Consider the following 19,029-nt stretch of genomic DNA (forward strand, 5'->3'; position numbering starts at 1 on the left):
GCTTTCCTAGTAGAGACTGCTATTTCCGTCTTGAAGCTTGCAGCCCCCAAATTTTAGAAGAATATTTTAATTCTTATTTTGTTGAAAAAATCTGGAGAAAGGAAAAACTTAAAGGGATATTTTATCAATTTTGTCTGATTGTGGAAATTTTCATGGAGTTCACTGCATTCTAGCTGCTGCAAAAATAATGCTGTGGGAGCTTTTTTAGTTTAACATGAAATATACTCCAGCCTTTTTAGAGAAGATGGCTCGTTCATCAAAGTGTAGTGAGCAAGTGTGAACTCCTGCATTGGAAGACGTTGGGAAGTAGGATTCGTGCCGAGTAATCTCTAGGTTGCTTGCTTGGCTTTGTGCCACTTTGTGCAAGATGCCTGAAACACTGATAAAGACTATTAATAAAGTCTGTGCAATAGATGAGGATGTCAGGTTTGTTTTGTGTGTGTGCATATGTATAAACAAAGTTTTTTCTCTCTCTTTAGCTTCTCTTGCTGTTCGTTAGTGTTTGGAGAGAATGGGAGGAGGTTATTCCTCAAAAGTAAAACCAGGTATTTTTCTTTATTAAAGGAGTTTTCTTTAGTCCAGCATTCTGGACTAAATTGACATTTTATTGACTCAGAAAGGGCTGTTGTGGGGGCAGCCTTGCAGATGCATGCATTTGGGAAAGAACTGCATTACTCCCAAAGACTGCCATGGAACAGTAATAATGTGAATAGTTTATTTCTACATAGTAATTTTCAATTTTGGCCCTCTGATAAGTAAATGTTATACTTAGAATATTTATTTGCATTATATGTCAGTAATTCCTGAGTAGGCACACTCTTCTACATCGTACTTGTTGCTTGTAATTGTACAGGAAATATAAACACATTTTTAAAACTTTTTTTTCGTACACAGTTCCAGTTACAGCAGCACCCATTTCCACTACTGTCACTGTACATACCACTGTATACACCTCCACTGCTGCCTTACAAGATTCAGAAGGCAAATCCTTCATTGATAAGTAAATACTTCACTTTTATTTCCTGACTTTAAGCTCCAAGTTCCCTGAAACTGCAAACCTCTCCTGCAAGAGGGGAGTTGGATGTAATACAATTTATGTCTCAGTGTTTTACAAGTTTGCGTAGAATTTTTCTAGTCTGGGCTCTAGCTATTTAATTCGTAGTGGTACTTACTGCAGATACGCACCTTTTAATCTCATGGGACTTGGCATAAATGAGATATAAGCTTTGCAGAATTTGAGAATGATTCTTTAACACTTCCTTAAAAACTGGTGATTCTGACACTGTTTTCTGTACATCGGCAGCCGCGACATACTCTACTTAGCCTTAGCCTTTGTCTCTGGGATCCTGTCAACTGTTACAGTTTTCGCAGTCATCTACCTCCTGAGGAAAAGTAAGTGACACCGCAGAGGAAACGACAGCATCCTGATGATTCAGCCCTGGCAGCAGGGAAGTGGTTAACGTGTCATACTCTACATCTGAATATGGGTGGTGCTAGGTTTCCATGCTCTTCAGGCTGCCTCTTCAAGCAGGAGAGTTTTAAAGCAACTTCTGTAGCAGTGTCCTTTTAGAAACAGGCTCAGATTGTGTCCCCTTCTATAGTTCATTAAAGTTTTGATGAACAGGTCACTCCTGGCAGTAGCTATTAATCATCCCAAGAGCTCTTTCCACAGAAGAATTAACTTGAACACAGACAAGGGCTGTTTTATTTATTTATTTTATTTATTTATTTATTTATTTATGTTGGTTTCTAGCCCTGGCTGCAGTGTCAGCTGTGTTCGTGCCCATCTAGCCACTTGCAGCAGTTGGGCTGGGGCTTGGGCTACCAAACTGCTCACTTTTCAGTGAAGATCTGCAACAGATTTCAGGACTTGTTGCCTTGCTGTGAGGAAGGAACTGTGGAGCTAACAGGCAGGGCATCACAGGTGATTCCTCTTTCTGAAAACGACAACCAGAGAAACCTCAGTGCCCCTGCACCAGAGGAGGAAGAGAGAAATGAACTGTCCTGTGCCCAGGACAGACTAACTCACTGGGTGCTAATTATTCCTCAGTCCTGTAATTAAAACATCCTAACTTCTGAGAAAGAGCAGGGATTCTGCTGTTTTGCCTTTAAAATGATTGTCACAGGGAGTGTGGACTAAGAATTTGCTATCTTTTAAATAAGTAACTAGAGAAAGGTGATGAGAATAAGTTGCCCTTCCACCCAGCTGATGCCAATTCACAGCATTCCTTCCCCTCCCCTCCCTTCCCCACCTTACCAGCCACATTTGAGCTGTGCTCCCTGGGGTCACTCTGATGCCTGGCTCATGCGCCTCGTGCTGTTCTCTCCAAGCACGGGACAGGCAGCAGAAACTTTTATTCTCCTTTCCAGAGTGTAAGAGATCCCAGGAAAACTTACAAGAGCAAGTTCCCTCCCAGGTACCACGCGAGGAATCTGCTAAAAATGTCCAGGTAAAGGTCAAAACTATTATTCCTATTATTTTATGCAGACTTTAAGTTCTTGATAGAGTTGTAAATGCTAATTTTGGGAGAGAGAAGAGGTTTGCTCTTGCAGACTCAAGTATTAGAGGACTAAGACTAAGGAAAAGGGATTCATCTTGTGCATCCGAGGCTGTTTGTAGTAGTTCTGGGAGCCACTTAGGTGCCTAGGCAGGAGGAGGAAAGCTAACCCTTCTCTGTTATCGTGGGGCTTGAGTGCTGCACTCCACATGTATTCCAGGGACTCTGGGGTTCAACCAAAGCACTAATTAGGGAGCTTAGGAGAAAATCTTCTTAAGGGGCAAGCATTTCTGCAGTTCTCCTTCGTGATGTCAATTCTCTGGAAGCCCCAAATGCTGAGACCTAATCCAGGATCCCGAGCTGGGCTCACCACCCTGATCCAGCACCACACTTGGTGGCTTTCCCATGTGCAGGGGCAGGCTGTGACCGACCACAGACCGTAGCATTGAGGACAAATTAAAAAAAAAAAAAAAAAAAAAAAAGAAATCTGTGCTGAAATGTAACGCTTGCACTTTCTCCAATACCTGTAACTTCTTTCGCATCCCCAGGATGAGGTTTCCTACGCCACTGTGGTCATCCAGCCCAGGCCGAAAGTGAGGCCTGTGTGATGATGAAACTTCTGGTGAAACGAAGACCTCGGCGCTTCCCACACATCAAACACTGCCTCCAGCATTGCATCAAGGCCCGTAGAGCTCTACGCAATGACAATACTGACATCTGTAACGTCTGCTGATTTTATGGCTGTGAGGGGAAAATAACGTCTCCTGTTCCTGCCTCCTTGCCAACAGCTGTAGACAAATTGCTTTTTGTACTGAGCTTCCTCACCTGTAGACATCTCAGTGGCTCCTTGTAGAGTTGTAAAGTTTCTAAAGTTTCTGAAGGGTTGTAAAGAAACTTGTGAAGTTTCCTTGTGTTTTGGCTGCTGCTTTGAATGGCCGAAGAGAACTAAAAAATGGGAATATTCCTCTGCATCCGTTCACGTCTGAGCCCTTATTTCTTTGCTCAGTCACTGACCAGAGCATTTTTCTTGCCTTTTCCACTGCCAGCTGCTCTGTTTAGCTAATAACCGGACTAAGGAGTGACAATGCAAATGCCTGCTTCCCCCTTGGTTCACTTCTGACATGCCCGCTCACCCTGACAGTCTAAAGCTATGGAAACAGAGGCAATAACAGCTCGGGTGCTGCTGCCCGGAGCATCCCTGCGGGGAGCGGGTCCCCGGGCTCGGGCAGCCTCCGTGCGGCGGGGCCGTGCCGCTGGGGGGCAGCAGGAGCCCGCGGCGGAGCTCGGGGCTCCCCGACCTGCAGGGATTTTTATTTTTTTTGTTTGCTTCCCCCTCTGCCAGCTGGGGTTCCCCGGGGATGCTCGCCTGCCTTCCTCGCAGCCTTCCTCCCGTGGGCTTCCCACGCTCCCAGCCCCCTGGGCTTTCACCTTCTCCATCTGTGGTGCCTGGGATGTTCCCTGGTTTTGCACTTTCTACAAAACGCAGGAGCGAAGTTGGCCTTGCACTATTCGTAGCTTTCTGCTGCTCGTTTGGGGCCTCTCTTTCTGCTGAAAGCAATCGGTTCCATCTACCGATAAAGAGAGATTGTGTAGCAAAATTCTGATGTACTTATGTACTTCCTTCACTGGCTTGTTTATTAATAGAGTGAAACTGTGTAACAGGGCAGTTTTGGTCTGTGACAAGGATTACATCAGATATAAACCGAGATGTCTGATCTTAGCTAGAGGAACAGACACCAACGTTTTTCCTTTCAGCTTACTGAACCAAGTAACACAGAACAGTGCATTGCTTTTTTATTATTATTTTTTTAAAAACCATTTTTAGCATTTAAAGATAGATTTAAAAAAATAGCCTTGCCTCCAAAGATCTATTTTCAGCCTGACCCATGTTCCCTAAAAGCAGGCTGTGCAAATTATGGTGTAATATTTACTGCAATTTCTGAGCTGTCCCAGGCAGGACTCGTACCAAAGCAGTGCAGGGATTTCGTGCAGGCTTTTTTTTTTAGGTTGTCAGGGAGAAGAGCAGGTTGAATTCACATTAAATCCATATAATATTTATTGTCCTTCATGAAAATGTGGCACGGTGACAGCAGCACAAGTTGACCAGACTTGAATTTATCATCTAGTTGTACAGAAGACAAAGGGGGTAAGAGTCGTCAGTGACAACGTGCCTGCATTGCGAGCTGCTGTTACCAACAAAAAACACATTTATCCTATTTTCAGGAGACCCAGCCAATCCTTGCAGGGAAAAAATGGACAAAATTTGTCTGAAGTCTTTTCTGTATTTTGAAATTATACAATAAATACATATATAGACATATTTACATACACCTTCAGATTCAGTTCAGAATAAGTCTTCAGATCTGTAACAGGCTGCAAAAAGCAACTGTTCAGAGCAACTGGTTTGCAAAGGAGATTTGCAACAAACTGCATTTATGTCAGGTGTTAAGAAAACAGTTTCTGGTGGTAGGGAGAACAGATCATGGGAATATGCTGTGCAGGAAAATCGCCAAAATGGATGCTTTTCAGTAACAAATTAAGAAAATGCAGACTTGATGGTATAGGAATAGTTGATTCTATCCTTGGTAAGGGAGCTGGGGGAGGAGGGAATAACCTAAAGATATCATTAGTTTATTTTTTTTGTTGTCCACTACTTCTCCCTGGCATGCTCCCATCACTCAATAGCTTAAGTGTGCTCTTGCACCAGCTCCTGCCTGGTGCCCTGTGTCTGAGGTCCATTTTTCAGGTTTCTGGGATGAGCACTATCTTGATTTCCAAATAATGAAAGACTCCCACGACAGGATCTTCCCCCAAAGAAGAGTCATCAAAGGCAGTTCAGCTTCTGTCCTTTCAGCTGAGATGGTCAGCAGTGGGACCCATGGTGAGGATGGTTTCGTGATGCAGTCTTTCATCCACAAGTGGAGGTGTTGCACAAGGTGCTATAGCCTTATTGAACACATGCTGCTGGAACAAAACATCGGGGGCAAGTGTGGTTGTGTGCAAGTAAAGGGCCTGTAACTGGACAAAAAGATTTAAAACTATAAATTAACAAGAATTTTGTTTACCAGCTGGCCATAAATTTGACCTAGGGAACTAGGAGGAAAAAATCTGCCTTGTTAACAGTGCTTTGGGCCACTGGTCTGACAAATAATGCTCAAGCCAATAAGTAAAAACTAGAAGGTGCTCTTAAATGAAGATGCTTATCTGAAAGATCTGGGCTTGGTGTACAGCTACAGTCAAGCAGAATTTGCTGGGGTATAATAATGCAGAAGATTTTGGATGATCCTTTTAGTCTTAATGTCAAATGTACATCAGATAGAGTAGAAGGGGGTTGCCCTTATCATAAAACAGTTTGTGTAAGACTGTAGGTAAAATTCCCATGTTTTTTTTAAAGCATTTTATCAGTGGTCTGGTATACACTGATAAGGCAACATTCATTCTATATTTATGACTATTGAGGTGTTTGTTCTGTAAGGACTGGGTCTGGTGTTGTTGGGCTTTTTTTGCATAGGATATAGGTCCTTAAAATTAAAAGGTAAGTGGTTTTGAACTTTTTTATCCTGCAAGCGTAGACAATGGGGTTCATGGCAGAATTGGCATGGGACAGCAAGATTCCCAGGTAAATCCACTGCTTGGGGATATTACATTCAGGGTAAAAATAGAAGATGCAGTTTATAATGCACAGAGGAAACCAGGATACTGCAAACAGGAAGAGAACAAGTGCTAGAGATTTGGCTGTCTTGAACTCCTGTCCATAAAATGTTCCTGCCCCTCTCACGCTGTTTACACCTTGGCTTAGCTTCATCCTGATGATGTAAAAGATTTCAACATACAGAGCACACATGATGGTCAGAGGGACAAGGGTCCATGTCACAAACCCAAAATATACCATATAATCCATCCTCATCACAGAGACAAATTCGCATGTTCGAGAGTCAGTGTTCCTTTCTTTTTGCCTGTTCCATCCAAACATGGGGATTAATCCTGCCAGCAGGGAGAGAGACCAGCACAAACCCAGTGCCCACCAAATTCTTCTTTCTGTAGTGATTATTTTATATCTGTTGAGGAAGAAAACCCAGCTCATGTTAAACAGAAGTGCTTAAAATAGTTAAGGATGGTTTCAAGAACTCGTGTTCAAATACTACAAGTTCATTATGACAAACTGCAGTACTGAGTTCCTTTTCTTTGGAGGGAAAACCTTATCTTGAGATAAGCTGCTGCTCTTCATTTGCAACAGTTACTTTGCAGCACTTGAACAAGACGTACTATGCTTAACTTCCCCTCTTTATAATTCTATCAGTTTTCAGGTATTTCTTGTTTCATTAAGATCTCAGGGTTCCTCTTGCCTGGTTATTTCCCTACACATTTATTTATTTTATATATATAGTATATAATATATATTTCCACTATTAGCAGTCCTATCTTTTCTCAACTTTCTTGGATGCCTCTTAGTCTCTGTATTTGGTTTATACTATTTGTAAGACCAAACTGCTTTTTCACTCTTGTAGGTCCTTTCCCCACAAAAATATGGCCTTTTTCATGCTTGAAATTATGATTTACATCTCTAGCTTACATGCTTTTTCCCTTCAAATATAGAAAGTGAAAGACTTCGTAAATCAGCCCTTCATAAGCCTTTGTTACTTCTTTTGTATATTCAGCCAACAGTACAAGAAACTGTATTTAGGAGACTATCCTCATAAACCCAAAGAAAGTTACAGTACTTTCAGCATCCTGCACAATTACAAAACACCCGAAGAAGTGAACTGTTTGACCATAGACTCAGCCTGTGGCTGAATTCTGACCAGCAACAGCACCAAGCTACCCGTGTTGCATGGACCCCCTTGGGGTCTGCCTGTGCTGCATTAACTGCTGAGCGTGGGTCCTGCCCCAGACAGCTCGCCTCAGGCAGGCTGGTAGGGACAGCTGCTTTCTCTATCCACAAGCATGCATCTACAATAAAAACATGTTTGGAAAGGGGCAGGGGCTGGGTGTGGGATGGAGTGGGTGAGAGGAGGTGCCTGGGATGAGGCAGCACTCACCTGATGGGCAGCTTCACGCGCAGGTACCTGTCAACCGCGATGGCCAGGAGGGAGAGGATGGATGCGTTAGTGAAAATCACGATCAGGCAGCACATGAACAGGCAGGAGTAGAAGTCAATGCTGACCTTCAGGCTCACCACGATGGCCAGGGGGATGACGAGGACCCCCACGGCGATATCAGCCAGCGCCAGGGAGACGATGAAATACATGGTGGTGTTCTGAAAGGCTGAGTTCAGTTTCACCACCCAGATGACCAGGATATTACCCAAAGCAGCGAGCAAAGCCACCAGGCACTCGGCCCCGATGTAAACGGCATCCATGCTGCTCAGCACCTGGCTCAGCACCTGGCTGATGTTGGTCGGCACGTCGCCGGAGCTGCGGAGGGCGGACATGGGCACCAGCGGCCTCCTGCAGGGTCTGCCCGCGGTGCCTACCGCTCGCTTCTTCCAGTGACGTTCCGGCGGGCAAACCCCCAGAATTTCACATCCTCAGCACTTGGGCAGCAACTCAGCTCTTTCCATTCCACGAGGCTGCAGATATCTCAGCATCCAGGAAAGATTTTCCCCTTCGGACGCGTCTCCTGATGCTCACAGTACCCCTTCGGCAGCCTGCTAGCTTTAAAGTACTTTGGAAAGCTACTTTGAAAAGGAAAAAAATGAAAAGTTCTCTCAAGACTGCTTGCCAGCAACCTGCAAACAAATAATTGAACTGCTTCCTCTTCCTAGCCACGGGTTTAGAAGTGGGAGAGCTGTAACCAGAATTGACCGTGCAAAGCTGCCACTTATCAGCTTAGATAATCTCTCTGTAGTCACTGTAGGAAATGAGGCTGTTTGGGGGACGCTAGAAGGGCATTAAGCTAAATTCCAATACTTCACTTAATTCGGGGTATATTAGATCAGTTAAGGCCCCAAGATGGCTGAGTTCCCTTACTCAGACTTTTCCCAGTGTGACAAGATCGTTGCTGTAATGCTGGTGACGTTTTTTTCAGTGGAAGTGCCAGCACGCTGGCCACCCTTGCCACATTCAGAGGGGCATGCTTTCCCTTGCTCTGCCCTGTCTTTAGAGCAACAGGTATGGAGAGGCCTCCTCGCAATGAAAGAGTGAAAGAAAGGCCAGGGTTAGTTTATGGAGTGCAGAGAAACGAAGGCAAGGTGTGGGATGTGACGGGAAGCGGGGGGGACGTGGGAAAGCAGTGATTGCAGACGTGGTGGGAGCTGCAGATCCCTCGAGACAGAGCCAAGGAGGAGCAAACACAGGCTGGGGGCAGCCTGAACCCCAGGATAACCCATTTTGGGCAAGTGGCAGTGAGTGCACTCCAAGAACAAGCCAGCAGCGGGTGGGTGATGAGGCGGTGTGGCACCGCGTTGGTGCAGCAGGGCCCCATATAAGAGTGGAAGATGGAGAAAACACGCTGTTTCCCAGACACAGCGTCCTCCCATCTCTGCCACCCAGCCTTCTGGCAGAACTGAGACTGGGGAAGTGAAATTAACCCTGGGAGAAGACAGAGACAGAAATAAACGACATTTCATTCTCTGCCCTGAAGAGGGTTGGCCAAATTCTGCTTCCCTGAAACCCATGTACAGACTTGGTGCCCCCCGACTGGGAGCCGTTCTGGTGCAATTGCTGCTGGGGAAATGGTGAAGAAGAACCTGCCCGTGGGCAGCCCAGGTCTGCAAGCAAACTGGGAGGTGTTGGTTTTCTAAGAAAACCAGACATGGGGTAGCCCTGGGTGCAGGAGATGAATGCCAGCAGAGGTGTGTGTGAGGTCGCAGTTGGGATGTGTGCTAGGTTTTGCAAGCCGAGTGAGCTGCTTCTCTGAGAAGTCCCTGAGCAGGGGCAGGCAGCTGATACTGCAGTTTCGAACAGGTGTGGAAAAAGTCTGTGTCCTCCTGGCTGCTGGGGGTGTTTGGGCAAAGTTCCCCACTTCCTGCACTTGTGCATTTCCCCTTCTAACTTCAGCTGCTAATTTTCTTTCTTTGTCACCTACTCCTTGTGGCATTCGTTGTGGCTGGGTACCTGTTGCGATGTTGGTGTCAGAGCTATAGGGACCTTAACAAGGGCCACTCACCTCTGGTGCCTGCTATGAACAGCTGAGAAAAAAGCAGCTCTGCATGGGACCTCAGGGGAGCAGCTTGTGTGACCAGGTCAAAGAAAGGTATTTACCTTTCCATTTGCCTTTACTCATCCCAAATCCAGACTTCCTATTTGCCCTCTCAGTGCCTTCTTTGTGGCAGAGGAATGGTCTAGATCAGCCAAGATCCCTTGGCCCTATTTTCTCTGATGCTCCACCTACGCGGCAGGCAATAGAGAATGAGCAAACTTTAGAGAAACGTAGAGACAGGAGCACACTAACTGCAGCAGGGTGTAGCTGTGCTTTGGTTAATTCACCCATCGAGCCCACGTGGGGAAGGAAGGTTCTGTTAGTGGTTAAAACAGACGAGCATAATTATATGCAGAAGTAGCACCTGTGGTTTGTTAATATTGTGATGATGCCACTGTTTTACCTTGACCCTTCCAGAGGAGCACGCATAAATGTGCGAAAGCCTCAGGAAGACAGAAAGAAAGCTGCTAGAAATTGAGATGCAAGACATGATATATGCTTCTTTATGAACAGTTTGCTCTGCTCATCCTGAAACGGTGAGTTTTGTACGCACATCAGACAGGGCAAAGTTCTGACTGAGGGACTTAATTCAGGGCGGATCAGAGAGGAGCTGGGTTTTGACCTAGCTGTGGGGAGTGGATGGAAAAAAAAAAAAAAAAAAAAAAAAAAAGAGAGAGAGAGAGAGGAAAAAAAAAAAATAACAGCCAAAAAACGACAGTTGACCACATCATTTTCTTCAGTGTGGACACAGTCTCAGATGTCTACGATGACATTAGACAGCCTGGATGTGATCTATATCATGGTGGAGGTTGTTATTGGGATATGTGCGGTGGTGGGCAATGCCTTGGTGATCTGGGCAGTGAAGCTGAACCCGGCTCTTCAGAAGACCACCTTCCTCTACATCATTTCCCTGGCACTCACTGACATTGCCGTGGGGATCCTTGTCATACCGCTGGCCATCACGGTGATCCTAGGAGTTGTCATGCACTTCTACTCCTGCTTGTTCATATGCTGCCTGTTGATGATCTTCCCCCACGCCTCGATCCTGTCTCTCCTGGCCATCACCATCGACAGGTACCTGCGAGTGAAGCTGCCTACCAGGTGAGCCTCAGCAAAGGTCCCATCTCAGCATCTTTTCCCTTATTTCTGTCCTCCTGTGTGTTTTCCTTCTCCCTTGCTTGCAGCATTGCAGGGCTTTCCTCAGCACCTTCTTTTCTCCAGAGCTACTCGTGCAAGTGCAGATGTGCCCAGAGTGCAGGCAATGGAACACCAGCGGTCTGGGCACTCCTGGGAATTTGGCAGTGCCTGAAAATAAATCTTCAGCTATGGAGAGTTAGGAAAAGGTTTCTGATAAATGTATATGTGCCTGAGATCTGGCTGAGGTGGTGGGTTTTAGGCTTTGCCCTGGGAGGCAGCCACGCAGCTCTGCTGAGATGAGTGAAAATGAAGTGGTGTAGGTGAGGAAGGGGCTTGGGGTTCTCATTTACAAAGGATCGCTGGTCGTGTGGATGTTCCTCTGTAGTTTCAAAATGCATTTTGAATATCAGAAGCTGCTAAGGACCGGCTGCACAGCACTGTGCTTAACCCTAATTAGGCCAACCAGAAAGGAGTGCTTAAAAGCACAAACTCATGAATGTTGTAGTTCCTTTTTTTCTGAAGAATCCCATGTAACTCCTGCTTCCTACTCACCCAGGTACAAGGCAACCATCACAAAGAAAAGAGTCCGTGTGATTCTGGGACTCTGCTGGCTTGTGTCTGTGCTGGTGGGGCTGGTTCCCCTGCTGGGGTGGAACCAGCACACGGATGGCTCCAGCTACATTGAGTGCCACTTTCTGGCTGTGATGAGAAAGGATTACGTGGTGTACTTCAGCTTCTTCACCTGGATCCTCCTCCCCTCGTTTATCATGTGTACCCTCTACGCCAAGATTTTCTATATCATGCGGACAAAATTAAGCCAAAACTCAGCAAGGCTTCCAGATGGAGGAACAGTTTATCTGAAGGCGTACAAAACAGCCAAATACATGGCCCTCCTTCTCTTCCTCTTCGCAGTGTCTTGGCTGCCTCTGGGCATCTTGAACTGCATTTTGTACTTCTGCCCCTCCTGCACCATCCCACGGATCCTGGTGTACCTGAGCATCCTGCTGTCTCACGCCAACTCCGCCATGAACCCTGCTGTCTATGCCTTCAAGATAAAGAAGTTCAAAGAAACATGCACTTTCATTCTGAGGACTTGCTTCCTGTTCCAGAAGTCAGAGTTGGTCATTTCTAGCGCAGAGCACACGACAGAGCAAACGGGAGTGAGCGTGATCTGAGCAAGTGCTGCGCCGGGGCTGCGTCCGGGCTGCGTGCGACCGAAACGGCCAGGGAGCAGCAAGCAAGGGGATGTGGCACAGACACCGGGGCGTATTTATCAGCTTCTGCCTTCTGGAACTGTAATTGTGCTTGCATTTTGCTGTTAAGCTAACTGAGCAGTGAGGTGATTAGTTCAGAATCCTAATTAATAATAAAATAAAAATAAAAATAATTTTAAAAAAAAAAAAAAACAACCTTTGCATTTCTGAAGCAAAAGGGTTTTGAAGTTTGGAAAAGAGTGGTAGCTCAACAGGTGTGGATGAAGAATTGATCCTGTTCATGTTTATAGATGCTTTGCTCTGTTAATAAAAAGCATGGTGCCAGGTGAGTGGTTTCTGGGGGATCCTGCGAACCCTGCCAGGCGATGCCCAAGGCTCCCGGGCCTGAGCACGATGCTCCTGCCTTCCCGGGGCTCCCTGCGCTGCATGGCAGCAGTTCTGGGGCTGGGGGGGCTGCCTGCTGGGGCTGGGGTCCCTCCATCTCTGGGGTAAGACGTGTCCTGGGGCAGGAGACACCTCTGGGGACCTTCAGGCTGACCCTGAGATACAGCACAAGGCACTGACAGCCCCCAAACAGACACAATCAGCTACAGCCGGGGAGAGCAGGAACTGCTGATCCTGAACGGTCCCCAAAATACCCAAATCCACCCTTTTGTCTGCTGTAACCCTGTGTCAAGCTCCTGCAGCGTGCCGTGGTTGAATCCAGCAGGTTGGCAGGAGAGCTGACGTTAACCTTTTGCACTAATTTTGCCCCTGTTAACAGTTCTTCCTTTAAAAGTATTTGCTTCGTCTTTTGAGATCTATTTATGGAAAGTGTCTTTCAAACTGGTGAAGCTACAAAGAAATGCTCTGGCATGATGCCACAGAGCAAATGTCCCTGGAAATGCCGGGGTAGTGTAGGACGTAACAAGAAGCCAGCTCCTGGCTGCCAGATTTCTGGTTGCACAAAAAGCAGAACAACAAAATGAGGACCCAGCCTCAGGTAGGGGCTCAGCAGGGGTTGCACAGCCTGAAAATACCACGACCCAGCTCCACGGGGCAGCAGCCCCCGCTTGTGGAAAGCTGAGCAGGAAGGAAAATGAGCAGCCTTTATGAAGTTTTGCTTAGAGCAGCCCGTAAATGTTAACAGCAGTAGATCTTTTTACACCTTTTTCTTAGAAGGCATTTGCTTTCCAAAGGGAACACCATCCCTGCCTAAAACCGGGTAACCCTGTTCGTCCCAGCAGCATGCAGGCTGTTGTCTGTCCTTCTGTCTGTCCTTCCAGCAGCTGAGGACTGGAGACGTGTTGCAGAAAACGCCCGTAAACTGGTGCCCGTGCTGTCTGTGTGGCTGCGTCTGGCTGCACACCCAGCCCGTGAGACACACGGAGCCCACATTTCCCAGGCTGTAGGCGGGGTGAGAAAAGCTTCATCATCTCAGGACCCTCAGGCCGGGCTGCACAAGAGGCTTCTGCAGGCGTTACTGTGAGATTAGCGAGCTGTCACGTTCCCTACAGGTACATAACTAACCTGGGCTTTCCTTGCCCTCAGAACTTTCTCCTTTTCCCTGCGACTTGTTTGTTCATAGCAGGGGCTGTGAGGGGATAGGGCAGCGTGCTGGGCACGGCAGCAAACTGAGGCTTTGCAGGGCTGTGCAGCTGTTTGAGGTGCACGCTGGGGAGCTGTGGGATGCTTTGTGCAGCGGGGAGATCGGCAGCGCCGCTGCCTGTTCAGTGATCATGCTGAATAACTGTGTCAAATTCCGAGCCCAAAAGCAAAAGGCCAGGAGTGTTCTGTGCCGCGCAGTCCCACGGCAGGAGGCAGAGCACAGATCTGCTCCTTCCCCCCCAGCACATCCCCCAGGGAGGCACAGCCGGGGGACCTTCGGTCAGCGGAGTGAGGCGAGAGCACGCATGGTGAGCACCAGCCCCTGCGCTTCTAAGGGAATATAAACAAATCCAGAGGGAAAAATCCCTTTGGGATTTCCCATCCCAACTAATTCGGCCAAGGACGATGCCGTCAAATGCAGCTGAACTGCACCTGCCCCAACCGGGGCCGGACCGGGGCGTTTCCGCCCCGCGCACCCCCTGTTCCCACCGCGTCTCTGCCAGGGAGGCACAAGGCGTGCTTATTTTCTTCAGATGCTTCCTCCACCAGGCAGCATCTGTTTCCTGTCCTAAACACAAAGCAACCAGGTTGCCAGGCTGTTGCAACTCCTCTGTCACTAAGGGAGGACGAGCCCCTGCCGTGGCCCCGCGCGAGCACCGAGCGCCCTGCCCAGCCCCGGGTGCTGTGGCCCCGCAGGCTCTCGGCTCCTCTCCTGCTGCCCCCCTGCAGCCCCCGCACCAGGAAACGCGGGGCTGGAGGTTTGTACAGCTTGCAAAGTGATTAAACACTCCCCAAACAGAGGAGCCAAATGGGGCTGGCTCCAGTGCTGGGTTGGGGACTGCTGTGGTGTGGAAGCCACCTCTTCATCCCCATCTCACCATTTCCTTGCACGTGTCCGACCCCGGCCACCGACCCGCAGGCTCCCTCATTCATTTCTGCCCCAAATTGTGCTCCCGTGGGCATGAGCTGTGCTGCTGCCGAGGGGCTGGGCCGTGCGAAGGACGGCAGCTCACTGCTGCTGGCTTGGAGAAGCGCACGGCTGAGCTCCGGCAGCAAAGCTCTGTACAGCAGGGCTGACAGCCCTCTGCTGATGTCTAGACTGTGTGTACATATAAATATATACTGCCGTGGGGTATAATCCTTCTGCTGATGTGCTTGGAGTATTTGGACCCCTTTGCTGCCAAACACGGCATATTGTGTTTCATAAAAATAGTTGTGATTTGAAGCAGGCCTTTTTGCATGCGATGATGAAGCTGGCGGCAGGAGGAGCTGTGCGTAAGAAATGTTTGGTCTGGCTGCACAGAGGTACAGGATTCATTCATTGCCCCCTCTTTGTTTCCCCAGCACCTTGTAGTCCCAATCCAGCCGGCCTTGCGGTGCAGGGTGCGGGTGCAGGACGCAGGGCGCAGGCTGAGCTCCCGCAGAGTTGGGGCGAGGAACTCAGCCGGGGATTTGCTGCCGCTCCAAATCACCCGCCTGTAAGCGGGCTGCAGCTGGAATAAGTTCGTGAGCCAGCAATTTAAGGCTTTGTTCGAGATTAGGATTCAAAGGTGTATTTTTAGATCCTGCTATTTAGCTGGCTCCCTGGTGCCTGCAGTGCTCCGAGAGCCGCACAGCGCACACGCTGGTGCCAGGGTGGGCACCGGGGAGCGATCCAGCGTGGCACAGTCCAGGGGTGTCGTAGTTCAGTGGGGTTAAATGCTTCGGGTCCTGGTCCCCGAGAGCTTGATGGATTTGCCATTTAAAGGCTGTAGTCAGCTTGCTGTTTCTTGGATGGCTCCAGCGAAAGGCTTCCAGCTATTCCCCCAGGATCCTCCTACATCCTGGTGAGATAAGGATCAGGAAGGGAATGGTCTATCTGCAATCTCAGCAGGGCTCTGAGCACAGATTCTCTTTTCACATTGGGGGTGGAGGAGAGAACAGATTTTATAGAAAAAAATACATATATTTCTAAGTGATACACGTGCAAAAAAAATATATATCCTGTAACAATGATCTTATCGTGTGACTCAACAGCAGCAACAGTCCGCCTTTGTTCTGGCAGGGATGTAGAACACTTGCAGGGACAGAAAGCAGCCTCCTGGCAGGCAGCACTGCCCGGGCACCCTGTGCTGGGCTCGCTCCTGCCCAGTGCCCAGTGCCTGAGCTCACGTGTGGAGTCATTGCCCTGTGTGTGCCTGGGCCTCGGGACATGAGGGACGCCCAGTGTTACCTGCCTGCCTCTCGCACCCTTCTGCCTCACAGGAGGGGTGCAGCTGTCCCTCTCCGTCCCTCTGCCAGGGGACACGTGCCCCCTGGTCCCCAAAGACATGTCTGGCACTGGACACCCAGAGAGTGGTACCTGCTCCTCATCAGCCAGGGCTGCCGGCTGCAGACCTCAGCTCTGAAATGGGAAAGGTCCACGGTTTCCTGGCATTACCCCGGCTGTCAGCGTGCTGTCCCCAGCATGTGTGACACTTGGGCTGGGCATGCAGGGGGGACCCCTGATACCAGCCCAGCCCCGAGCCCTGTGCCAGGGCCCAGCAGGGGTTTGGCTATGGCACAGTGACCTCTCACCCATGGCCATGCTCTGTGCGCATGCAGTGGGGACGTGGCCACGTCCCTGAGCACAGCACCCACCCCTGGGTTGGGAAAGGTGGGGGGATTTTTTTCTGGGACTCTGAAATTTAACGTTTACCTGGAAAGAAAAAAAAAAAAAAAAAAAGGAAAAAAAAATAAAGAAAAGATGATAAATTGAGACCCAGAGACTGGAGACGGATGCCCCTCCTGGCTGTTCCTTGCCTTTAAAGGAAGTGAAAGCAAAGCAGAGAGAGGATGTGCATGTGAAGCAGGGTCACATCTGGTTTAACAGAGAGTGATTGTGGCTGGGTGAATAATGAGCTGAAACGAGATTCCAGAGCCTGGCATTAGTGCCTGAGGACAAGTCACGTCACTGCTCCGTGCCTCAGTTTCCCTGTCCTTGAGAAGAGGATGGGGATCAGACCTTGCCGGGGCTCTGTGGGCTGCAGGGAGCTGGACAGGAGCAGCGACGTCTTGCTCCTCAGGCACTGCCGAAAATTCCCCCTGGGGCCTCGTTCCACCTGCCCCCTGGGTACAGAGCAGTTATGGTGGAGAAACGCAGTCGATATCTCTCACAGATGGGAAAAGCTGGGGGAAATGCTTCCCCCGGTCTGCGCACAGCCTTACTGAAAGACAAAATTCATTACTCCTAGAGTCCAGATTTTGTTCCAAAAATGGTTTCAACCACTATCAAAAGAAAATTGTCAGTAGAGAATCAGATCTGGAAAACTCCTCACTGCAGACTGCTTTTTATGGAAAATACATGGGGTTTCTCTCTCTCTCTCTCTCTCTTTTTTTTTTTTTTTTAATAAATGCACTCTGTAGGAAATAGGTGCCAAAGAACAGCCAGAAAAGAGAATCAGAATTTGTCCATACTCATCTGAGGATGTTTGGCGTGGTGACAGCCTGTTTATTTTGCAGAACAAACACAACCGAGGAGGCTTCTTCTGCTCTTTCAAGCTGTTTTGCAATCCTCAGGAAATAAATACAACTTTTTGAAATATTTCGTTCCCAGAGGTGATTTCTCCGACTTGTTGCGCAGCGATGCACAGACTTCACCCATCGAGCAATAACAGTTTTGAGCAGTCGTCTCCTTTATACCATTAGAGGAAATTACTCTCAATTTCTCTGTAAAAGTGTCACTGTTATCATACACCTGACAGGTGGCAGCAAACACGCGATCCTGCCCAGGCTCAGCAGTCCCTGCGCCGTGCCGCACGCGTCCTCGCCAGACAGAACTTTCCTTCGCTCTCTTCGTTAGAGATTGTTTTAAAATCCCATTAAAATAACGTAAAATAAATCACGGAGAGATGAAAGGGAGGTTCGAGCCGGCAGAAGACTCTTTAAAGAGGCACTATTTATACAAATCGCCCAGCTGACATGATAGGAACTGTTTTGACGTTTTATAAACCGTTCTGCTGATAATTTTGCATCTAAGCCTGGCAAGACTGCAGGAAGCAGAATGGGGGGGGAAACACCGGGGCCAGGAGCCAAGGGACTGAGCTCTGTCCCCAGCTCTTACTTCTGACCCCCAGGGAATTATTTTGCTGCGGCTGGCATCTGAGAGCATGTGGGGAGATGAAATTCAGCAGCTTCTCCCTACGGATCAGCTCCAGCAAGGGCTGAATGGACCCTGCCCGAAACGTGCGGCTCGAACACCAACCACAGTCAATAAATGCGCTGGTTATGGGGTCACCGAATGCTTCTTGGTTTTGACTGCATCTCAGCCTGAGTATTAAGGTGCACATCGAGACTGCAACCGCACTGTAAAAAGCCCTCCAGAAACAAGCTGTATGCATGGATTAAGCAGGGATTTACTGGCATTTGCTCGCTTTTGAACAGTACATGCTTGCCTCTCGTCTCCCAGAGCAAAAATCCAAAACTTAGACAAATTATTGAAGATACAGGCTCTTCGATCCAGCAAAGAAACTGAAGGCACGGCCATTTCTTGTCATTTAAAACCCCATTAACACTTTCCGAAGAGCAGCACTGGCTCCATTGCCCTGGCTGCCGTTCAAGCCAGACAATTATTTTCAGCCTCTCCAAACTCTGCGTGTACTTGACCGGATTTCACCTTCCCATCCGGCCCCCGCCCGCAGCTGCCTCCCTTCTGGGCTCTGGGTTTGGTCTGGCCCCGCAGGGTGCCTGTGCCAGCGCTCCTCCTGCAGCTGCTGGGTGCTGCGGGTGCATGCAGGGCCCATAGCAGAGGGGTGCACCCTGTGCCCGCTGCCGGGTGCCGGTGGGTCCGGCAGGTGACAGCACCGTGTCCCCAGCCCTCCTCTGCCCTGCCTCAGGTGCATTGTAAACCACACGGTGAGGAGACCGAGGAGGAACAGGCGGCCCCACAGCGATGGCGCCCAAGGACTCGCCTGCCTCCTCCAGCAGGTATCTGCTCTGCTTTTGCTTCCTACTCCGGCCTGTCTCCCACAGTTGCTTCCTCATTTTTTCCTTTCGTCTCCACCTCCGTCCTTTCTCCCCAGCTCCTGTTCGTGCTGCTGATGCTCGGCTCCCCCCTGCCCCCAGGGAGATGCTCGCTCTGACACCTTCTCAAGGGCTTTTGCCCCAGCGAGCAGACCCGCACCAGGACGCTCTGTTTCTGCCTCCCCTCTGCCCTCGTCCACTTTCCCAGCTTGTACACAGACATTTTGCTGTTCCTGGTGGCTGCAGTCACAGCTTCCAGCCTGCCCAGCCGCTGCAGCCGCCCGCTCCACCTGGTGATCAGTGCACATGGGCGAAGTTTGTTGGCCACAGCACCAAAAGCCCCAGCTTGGCTTAAGCCAAAGCAGCTTTTTTTTTATTATTATTATTTTCTTGGGTTTGGGACTGGATGAAAAATCTGCAAAATTCTGTTTTGCTGGTGAGCTTGGCCCAGCGATTTTCTGCACATCTCTTGC

The 19,029-nt window shown here is 48.8% G+C and overlaps 2 protein-coding genes across 2 annotated transcripts; one reads left to right on the forward strand and one right to left on the reverse strand.

The window, feature by feature from the left end:
• The first annotated feature begins 367 nt into the window (after positions 1 to 367).
• Positions 368 to 11,950, forward strand: LOC116498660 (adenosine receptor A3-like). Its single transcript, XM_032202996.1, has 4 exons — positions 368 to 426; positions 1,437 to 1,490; positions 10,419 to 10,739; positions 11,332 to 11,950. Exons 1-4 carry the CDS (start codon positions 368 to 370, stop codon positions 11,948 to 11,950), a joined length of 1,053 nt encoding a protein of 350 aa, XP_032058887.1.
• Positions 5,485 to 7,929, reverse strand: ADORA3 (adenosine A3 receptor). Its single transcript, XM_032203181.1, has 2 exons — positions 7,538 to 7,929; positions 5,485 to 6,556 (listed from the first exon to the last, which is right to left on the reverse strand). Exons 1-2 carry the CDS (start codon positions 7,927 to 7,929, stop codon positions 5,950 to 5,952), a joined length of 999 nt encoding a protein of 332 aa, XP_032059072.1. The 3' UTR covers positions 5,485 to 5,949.
• Positions 11,951 to 19,029: the final 7,079 nt, after the last annotated feature.

This window comes from Aythya fuligula, chromosome 25, assembly GCF_009819795.1.
Source record: "Aythya fuligula isolate bAytFul2 chromosome 25, bAytFul2.pri, whole genome shotgun sequence".
In the NCBI taxonomy this organism is placed as follows: Eukaryota; Metazoa; Chordata; class Aves; order Anseriformes; family Anatidae; genus Aythya; species Aythya fuligula.

Coding starts and splice junctions, on each gene's coding strand:
- LOC116498660 (XM_032202996.1), top strand. CDS start 368: ATGCCTGAAACACTGATAAAGACTATTAATAAAGTCTGTGCAATAGAT. Junction 427..1,436: donor GCAATAGATGAGGATGTCAG/GTTTGTTTTGTG, acceptor CTGATGATTCAG/CCCTGGCAGCAGGGAAGTGG. Junction 10,740..11,331: donor CGAGTGAAGCTGCCTACCAG/GTGAGCCTCAGC, acceptor CTACTCACCCAG/GTACAAGGCAACCATCACAA.
- ADORA3 (XM_032203181.1), bottom strand. CDS start 7,929: ATGTCCGCCCTCCGCAGCTCCGGCGACGTGCCGACCAACATCAGCCAG. Junction 6,557..7,537: donor CGCGTGAAGCTGCCCATCAG/GTGAGTGCTGCC, acceptor CTTCCTCAACAG/ATATAAAATAATCACTACAG.